Genomic DNA, 9,147 nt, shown 5'->3' with positions numbered 1-9,147 from the left:
AAGGAGTAAAAGTGCTAGCATACGCAGATGACGTAGTCTTACTCGCTTCAGGAACGGATCCCTGATCCGAAATCTATAATTTGAAATCTGTGAAGGAGCTGCATGCAAGAGCGAAAAGGAAATGGTCGAGACCAGCCTTTTTTATTAAAATGTTGTTTCTTTCTCGCACACCGCTCTGGAATACAATATGAGTGCCATATTTTTGTCTTCGTGTCTCCGTGCAGGCATTTAAAACGGCGCCTACGACCAGCCGATCCTACAGCACTTTTCCAACACTCAAGAGCGAAAAAATTTTAATTTGCACGTATTTGATGCAATTGCCTATGAAAATCAAAAGTTGCTATAAATAGTTTTAAAAATAAGACCATTATATGATGAGCTGTTTATAATAGATAAGCATAGAGTAACTTTAAAGAAAATGTATGGAAGTTAAATAATCTATGTATATATAAAAGAAAGTCGTGTGTGTTACACCACTTATAACTCAAGAACGGCGGAACAGATTTGCGTGTAAATTGGTAGGGAGGTAGCTTAGAGCCAGGAGACGGACATAGGATACTATTTATCCCGTTCGACAGGAAAGCGAGATATCCATCGCTGATATATAGCATTTACTACAAACCAATACATCATGTAGTCGTTTCCCAACATTTCAATTGGAAACAATAAAATATATAAAGTTTAGGTTTGTCTTTAAGGTGGTAAGTTAAAATGTGTTATGTGGATCGTGCATTTGAGGTTATAGTCCAAAAGGACGACGTGCGAACGGACATCACCATCAACAAGTGTATTCACAGAAGTTAAGCAAAGAAAGAGAATATATAATAAAAGAAAATGCCCAATTGAGACAACGCGTGAGGATACGAAGAACATTGGCATCATACAATCGATTGGCATTCCAATATGAACCCACTGAGAACTACAGGGATGTTGAAAATTTAGATATTGAACCAATGACGACTATATGCAGATATTGCAATGCGTTAAAGTCCAAGAGAGAAACGGCTGGATTATGCTTCAAGTTCAAAAATCTTAATTTCTTAATCACCAAACGAAATGTTACATAAAACGAAGACATCTGGTTTCCTAGTATAATAATAATGATATAATAATAACAAACACAGTTATAATTAATATTGTATTAATTTGTAATGGTCGAATTGCAATTGCAAGGGTATACAAACTTCGACGTCCCAGCCTTAGCTTCCTTTTTTAATTTGATGTAAATATGGTTTTTTAAATAAATAAAAGTAATCTAATTAGATCGTTACGCAATGTTATCTGAAAGATCAAGTATGATAGACTAAAATGTATGTCTCCACATTTAACATTTTTTAGCGCAGCATTTTAACTATTTTATTTGGTTTGAATTATAGTTTTATTACTTGTATGTCTCGACCCAGGGCTCTGAAAACCAAATGTATTAATATTTAACACTTAACGATTTTTTTATTATTTAAAAGTTGAATTGTTTTCGACACATATATTTTTAGGCTTAAATTTAAAACACTAACAAAACCAGACATGCTGACTTGAAAAGGTACTCTATTTATTTATAATCTTTTAGGATGTCAAGCTTAAGCCGGAATATTAAAATGCTTGCTTTATTTTACTTCAAGTAACTTGTTAGTAACTTAAACTTTGGTGTCTGTTAACTTTCTGTGCGCATTTAGAATGCAATAACATTTTTTTAAGTATGGTACATATGTAGATCTGATCGAAATAAGGGGCTAACTAGTAACAACGATCTCCTGATATATTGCATTTGATTTTAAAATTTCTTACTGGTGTATGGTTTTTAAAGTCTCATACAGACGATGTCGCATTCTGTCTATCGCTGTCGATGGTCAGACTGGAAGCTCGCATACTGAGCGAGGCCAATGATAGATTACTATGGTATATGTTCTTTGGCGACATTATTAAGGTGACATTTTCTGTGTCCGATGGCATTGATCGATTAATGTTACAGAATACGGTTGAGGGTAGAAGAATATCCGAGTTGATGCCGAATAAGCCATCAACTGAAAGAACATTTGCATTGATGACGCTGCTGCCGCCTCCATCTGTGCTGTCCGCTTCAATTGGTATGACTCCATTTGCGTTTCCGCTTCCGCCAAGCTGCAGTCGAGAACTCATCAGCTTATTACATGCCGGACAAGATCGTGGCGTATTTTTGTCCCGACGTCGTAATATTTCATAGGCACATCTATCGTATATTCAAATCCAAACGTGTGTGTGAAAATTTGGTCAAGTGGTTAGAGATGGGAAAGGTCAACCTCTCACCTCGCATGGAGAATGTGTGCACAGGGCAGAGCCTCCAGGTTTTCCGGCTGTAGCCCAAATAGCTCTCCACAGGCCCCACAATTCAAGCCCAACGCCGCATCCGTTTGATTTGCAAGACGAAAGTGTGAGTTGTATTGATCCTCGTCCCCCAGGGCGCGATATATTAGTGCGAGCCGGCAACGGATCTTGCGAACTAGAAACTATGCGATGCGCCAAAATATAACTTCTAGCTTTTTTCAGAGATTAAAGAAGAACATACCTTGGCCCCAATGGAGCTAGCAACCTCTAAAAGACGCGTATTGAACTCCAGCGGTCTGCAGTTACAGATTTTATTTTGCAGACGCAGAGTTTCCAAGCAACGAGCAGCTCCGTCCATGGCTTCCATTTGAGCCATGCGATCGCCCAAGCTGGCAGAAGTGCCCATCGCCTGTTCATATTGTCGAAAGGCCCTCTGAAATTATATTTACAGTTTATATTTGTATTTATATGTATATATTTCAGTGATTCGAAACTTACATCCATATCCATTTTCTTACGATAAATGTCACCCATAATCCGAATACTGCGGGTAAACGTAGCCTGATCACCGGATATCAGCGACAACTTAGTCGCTTCCTATAAAATTAAACAGGTTATATACATTTCACTAGGTCTGAGAGCTAAGATAATACCTTACAATAATCCTGGGCATCTCCCAGCTCCCCCTGCTTTCGCAATGAGACCGCCATACGCAGTAGCGCTGCCCTATGGTGGCATGAGTTCAGATCTCCAAGTTGTAGAGATCGCGATAGATCGTAGGCCTTGGATGCATACGTTGCGGTCTTATCGTTATCCTGCAGACGTCCAAACAATTCCGATAGGGCTACATACACCTGCAGTTCTAGAGAGGGATCACCAATAGCCATAGCTATCTTATAGGCACCCTGCAATCCCTCCAGCGCTCTAGAGAATCCACCCATTTCCAGGTAAACCCGAGCTACCGTCAAATGGACTAAGCCACTGCGGCACTTCGTCCCGCATTCATTATAGAGCGAGTGACGGGCATAACTCAGGGATCGTTCCAGTCCACCCAGGCTGGCATGGGCTCTGCTCAAGTTCAGATACGTTTCAGCTCTCATATTTGGTGAGTCGAGCTCCTCGGAGATACTAAACCGAAATGCGAAGATTAATACGATTAATAAAAATATTAATAAAGTCCTTGCTTTTTTTGAAACTTAAATATTTAGTTATATTCCAATTTCAAATCGGACCACTGCACTATAGGCAAAAATACCAATATTGAGGCATAGTCCATTTTTTTATTTTTATACCCTTGCAGGGTATTATAATTTCAGTCAGAAGTTTGCAACGCAGTGAAGGAGGCACTTTCGACTATATAAAGTATATATATTCTTGATCAGGATCAATAGCCGAGTCGATCTAGCCATGTCCGTCTGTCCGTCTGTCCTTCTGTCCGTCTGTCCGTCTGTCCGTCTGTCCTTCTGTCCGTCTGTCCGTCTGTCCGTCTGTCCGTTTCTACGCTAACTAGTCTCTCAGTTTTGAAGCTATCTGAATGAAACTTTGTAGTTAGCCTTCTATATACTCTCACTCGTATATATGTCGGAACGGGCCGGATCGGACGACTATATCATATAGCTGCCATAGAAATGATCGGAAAATTTGTACAAAAAAAAATTATAACATTTTCAGTTTTTAATAGAATTTGATCAAATTTTAGATATAGTCGTTTCATATTATTCTACAATTTGTTGTTAAATTTTATGAAAATCGGACTACTATATCATATAGCTCCCATAGGAACGATCGAGAAATTAATACAATTAAAAAATATAACATTTTCAGTTTTCAACAGATTTTAATCAAATTTGAGGTAGAGCCATTTTATATAAGTCTTAAATTTTGTGGTAAATTTCATGAAAATCGGACGACTATATCATATAGGTGCCATACAAACGATCGTTAGATGTGGAGCAAAAATGCAAATTTGTGACTGTAAAACTGCAAATATAATATGTATAGGTGAATGAAATGAAAGCAGGTATTACTTCATTGTTTTATAACACAAATATATTATTTATATTGCATGGATTCCTAGTCATCGAAGTTCTATCTGCAAGGGTATATAAACTTTGGCGGTCCGAAATTAGCTTCCTTTCTTGTTTTAATTAAAACTATAATTTATTTATAAATATTCATAAAACAGATAGTATGAAACCGTTAAACATTTTTTTGTGATCTATGGTATCAAAATACTTTGTTCACAAAATAATAATCCATGGGTAGCATATAATAAACTCTTTTTTAGTTCCCGTAGGATGTTAGGAAGATACTTTAGAAACGCGAAATAAATTTTATAAATAGGAAGGATAGGAAGGTAGATAGAATAGTAATTCTATCCTCTTTGGCTATGAACACTTACGATCCATTTATATCGACCATATGTTATATATATAAGCATAATGAAAGCAGGTATTACTTCATTGTTTTTTAACATAAATATATATAATTTTTATTGTATGGATTCCTAGTCATCGAAGTTCTATCTGCAAGGGTATATAAACTTCGGCGTGCCGAAGTTAGCTTCCTTTCTTGATTCTTATGGGTTATCTTTAGGTAAACAGTTGTCAAAAAGTTTGCTCGGTATTAACCTTGGAACTCGATGAGAATTATTCTTGTGATACTCACCCAAGTTGTTGATGACTAAACTCAATAGCTTCTCGGAATTTACCCCAGTCCATGTGGGCCTGATACAAATATCCCAAGAGCTGAAAGCAATCTTCTCGCTGACAGGTGCCCTTCAGAGCACTGCGCCACGTCCGGACTGCCTCGGTTTGGTTATTTTGCTCATAAAGCCGGCGGCCACGCTCGATCTGGGAAATATAGGTAATAGAATCATTGCTCGAAGCCAATTATTTTATTTTCAACATTTTGGAGACCTCGAATAATTTGTAGTCGTTGTCTAGACATACCATACCCACTATACTTATGATTATCATATACCTTTCTTTTCGCTATATATTGCCTCAAACTCTGTTGGCACGACAGAAAACAACCGATTACCGAATTGGTGTGCAACAGTCCCTGGCCTGATGTCCAACAGGAGCGGGATCCGGCGTCGGGACTTGAGCCATAGCCTGCCACTCGCGAAAAGCTCTCATCCAATTGACTTAGTTCTGTTCAAGGAGAATTAAAAACCGTTAGGATATAGATGAAAATATTGAACTAGTTGTTACCATTCGAGTTATCTAAGAGATAACGCGATCCATCTGGCGATGTGAGTAAATGCGTGGCTGAATGGTTCTGGCTAGGTGGGATGCTGGAGAACGGAAATTGTGAAAAGCATATGCATCTAGGAGTTTCGAGGTGTCTTATTACCAAAGTAGATCCTTTGAGGCAATGCTCTCCCATGACATGTCAATTTCTTTTGTTATTTAAGCTGTGTTGGAATAGCACTGAAAAATAATTAAATTAATTATGCGAAAATAATAATCCGCACCCGCAGTGTTGTGCGAAAGGAGCCACAGAATTGCAAATCTATAGTATAGTATATAGTATACTATACTCTAGCTATATAATATATAATATATAATATATAATATATAATATATAATATATAATATATAATATATAATATATAATATATAATATATAATATATATTATATAATATATAATATATAATATATAATATATAATATATAATATATAATATATAATATATAATATATAATATATAATATATAATATATAATATATAATATATAATATATAATATATAATATATAATATATAATATATAATATATAATATATAATATATAATATATAATATATAATATATAATATATAATATATAATATATAATATATAATATATAATATATAATATATAATATATAATATATAATATATAATATATAATATATAATATATAATATATAATATATAATATATAATATATAATATATAATATATAATATATAATATATAATATATAATATATAATATATAATATATAATATATAATATATAATATATAAAATGTACTATTTAGTATTTACTAAAATGTTAATATAGTTTAACAAATTGTCATTTTTTCAGAAATTTCAAATCTGAAATGTATAAAGTATTTTTAAAATTGTATTAAAAACGAATTAATATTTGTCTACTGTTTTTTATCTCCTGTGTGTTTTATTTTTTCATTTGATTATGATTCAATTGTAAACTGCAAGGGTGCCGATGTTAGCCTCCTTTCTTGTTTTTGTAAAGTTTACTATTAATAATAATAGTCACATTTTTGTTGTTGAAGGTACTTTCGTCACACTTATCTAAACTTGTTAAAATTGTAGTGTTTTTTTTTAATTTAAATCAACGTGGATTTAATTTTTGATTACAAAATAGAGAATACTTTTTATGCGATTGTTACTATTACGTTCATTTTAGCTTAGAAACAGATGTTTGGATTTTAATATTGGGACGTCACTCAGTAGTAAACCTTGACCCAGCTGAACCTCTTTTTGATTATTACAATTAAGAGTGACCTTGTTTCGCTCCTCATCCTTCTTACTATACAGCTAAGCATCTCGAGAACCCACGTATCATACAAAAGGTGTAAATATTTGCATACATACAGTATCAGTGCATCTAATATTGTTGATAAATGCCTCACAGTAAATGAATTTTCACTCGAAACATTTGCTTAATTAAATGCTATGGCTTAAGCTCGTGCTGTGTTATCAACGAATCTGCGGTAAAGTCAAAGAGGATGCGATGGTGGATGTTTTTGTCTCCCATGAAGAAGCAAGGATTCTGCGCGGAGCTGGGCATGTCTGATATCCGATAGTTCTATCGGCCTGTCGTTGTATCTCTACATACTGCATGGTACGTTTGGGTCAAATTTCGAAATAATATTATATGTTATCATTATTTACACACACTTTATTTTAGTACTCATAAGAAAATCATAATTATGATTGAAAATAAAATTAATTAAATAGTGGTTGTTTTTTTATTATTATTTTATTTATAGATAACAGTGTTTCCTATTTTTCGTTTGCTCGGGCACTAAGGTTAACTAAATAATGCGATCAGTGGTTAAGTAAGTAAGTGAGTAAAACAAAATAAATGGTATGACAGGGGTGGTCAATAGTATTTACACAAATTCACAATTAATTGCACATCCCAACCTCACTAGTTAATATTTTTGTTTTCGACTATTTCCATGAAATTTTCTTTGTCGCATAGTTTAATCTATGCAGAAGAAAGCCGTGAAGGAATACGAAAAATAAGATAAGAAACAAATGTTGATTTAATTAATGCCATAATGACAAGGTCAATTAAATGAGATTTAGCCATATTTCAATATTACTTTTCCAGTTTTCAACATTTTATCATCTATTTGAGATATAGCCATTTTATATTAATTTAGAATTTCGGTTTTAATTTTATGTTCGGTCATATAGCTGCTATAGGATTGATCGGTAAATAAGAAGGACGTTGCAGCACTACGGTCAGTACACTCAAGTGGTCCGTGTGAAAAAAAGCACATGCCTGTTAGTAGGCGCGATACAAAACATAAAGAATACGAGGAAATTACCTACCGACGCGCTGCGCTACGCGTAGAAATTCAGCTGATCCAACAAGTCAGCACGGTCTACATCACCATGGATGAGGTTATAAATAAAGGTAATTCCTAGCATATTTCTACGATTGGCTAAGGATCCAAGCGGACGCCCAAATCATCAACTAAATTAGTTCTTTCCAAAGAACAACAGTTCAGCGTGAAACTTTTAAGCTTGGAAACCACACGAGAGAATGTTATTAACTTGAAATTAGAGCTTTATAAGTTTAATAAGTTTACACCACTCCATGTGTGGAAATTACTAAGATCTGTTTGTAAATTGGTATAAGTACTTTGGAGTTAATCAAAACTCTGGGCAGGTTGTTTATAAATAAAAAACAAAGTATTCTTAAAGATGACCTTTTGCGTCATGCCATTCAGCTAACGTCATATCCAATTAAGATGATCAATCAGTATAGGAAGAGGTCTTAAAAAGGTTAGTTGTTCTTGATCTCCGCATAATAAATCCATGTTGACATGACATGAAATAACTGATCTACAAAGGTTCTGCAAATGAGGAGTAACTACGTTTCCGAAAAGTTATGGGATGGCTGACAACTTAGCGATTTCTCAATAATTGTTGGCATCCGATTTCCTACTTTTTTGTGAAGAGGAATAATAAATACCTTCCAAATAAGGGGCAAGTGGAAGGTTTCTAATGATAAGGTTGTGACAATCTGGCAGTGTTCGGGTGGCTCAGGGATAGCTAGGATTCGTCTCAGACATTTGTGCTTTTCAGGGGTATGTGCTGAAAGGTATTGCGACCCAGAATATACAGCTTTGGATTTTTGATTACAACTATATTTCCGTTCATACAACTTCTTAATAACTTCATGCCACTCTTAGTATAGCTGCTTCGGAACGCCTTGTTTCGGGGTCGAGTGCTACCGTCTCGTGTGGGCCGTCTGTCCGCTGGTAGGATACCCTTGCTTGGGCACCTGGAAGTCAGCCACAAGAGAGAGAACTCTCTTGGAAACACTGAAGTCAGTCACAAGAGAGTTTTTTAATTTTTCCACCTGTTTCTATTTTTTCGGCTCTGGTTTTTCCTTGGATAAAGGCGATACCATCTTCCGATATTTCAGCAGGGTAGGGCCGCGACTGCTGTTATAAAAGCTTTTGGCAAGGCAGATTGGTTATCTGCCGTTTCATTATTGGCCGGTAACTCGGGCCATACGCCCTGGACGGGTAAATTAACGGGGCTCTGAGGGGTTATTTGGGACCCCTCAGGAGTAACAAGTACGCCCGTG

At 35.3% G+C, this 9,147-nt stretch overlaps 1 protein-coding gene across 3 annotated transcripts; it reads right to left on the bottom strand.

The window, feature by feature from the left end:
• Positions 1–1,423: 1,423 nt before the first annotated feature.
• LOC110185417 (43 kDa receptor-associated protein of the synapse) lies at positions 1,424–7,093 on the bottom strand. Of its 3 annotated transcripts, XM_020954230.2 has the most exons (10): positions 6,912–7,093; positions 5,659–5,735; positions 5,517–5,599; positions 5,284–5,456; positions 4,969–5,153; positions 2,955–3,429; positions 2,800–2,898; positions 2,543–2,734; positions 2,284–2,483; positions 1,424–2,206 (listed from the first exon to the last, which is right to left on the bottom strand). In XM_020954230.2, exons 2-10 carry the CDS (start codon positions 5,694–5,696, stop codon positions 1,807–1,809), a joined length of 1,845 nt encoding a protein of 614 aa, XP_020809889.2. In that variant the 5' UTR covers positions 5,697–5,735; positions 6,912–7,093; the 3' UTR covers positions 1,424–1,806. The 3 variants fall into 3 exon arrangements, with proteins under 3 accessions (XP_020809889.2, XP_086682607.1, XP_086682608.1); XM_086826481.1 differs by having other exon boundaries at positions 5,517–5,735; positions 6,912–7,082; XM_086826482.1 differs by lacking the exon at positions 6,912–7,093 and having other exon boundaries at positions 5,517–5,821.
• Between the last annotated feature and the right edge of the window lie 2,054 nt (positions 7,094–9,147).

The sequence above is a fragment of the Drosophila serrata genome, unplaced genomic scaffold, assembly GCF_035046125.1.
Source record: "Drosophila serrata isolate PLE 108 unplaced genomic scaffold, ASM3504612v1 contig_160, whole genome shotgun sequence".
NCBI classification, from domain to species: Eukaryota; Metazoa; Arthropoda; class Insecta; order Diptera; family Drosophilidae; genus Drosophila; species Drosophila serrata.
Note: the sequence above shows the minus strand (reverse complement) of the source record. Positions and strands in the feature narration are given on the sequence as shown.

What these genes read in the sequence shown, in the direction of transcription:
- LOC110185417 (XM_086826481.1), bottom strand. Translation starts at nt 5,691, where the DNA reads ATGGGAGAGCATTGCCTCAAAGGATCTACTTTGGTAATAAGACACCTC. An exon ending in TTTAGTCATCAACAACTTGG is followed by an intron (nt 3,430 to 4,968) that starts GTGAGTATCACA and finishes ATTTCGGTTTAG; the next exon opens with TATCTCCGAGGAGCTCGACT. An exon ending in ATGCCCAGGATTATTGTAAG is followed by an intron (nt 2,899 to 2,954) that starts GTATTATCTTAG and finishes TTAATTTTATAG; the next exon opens with GAAGCGACTAAGTTGTCGCT.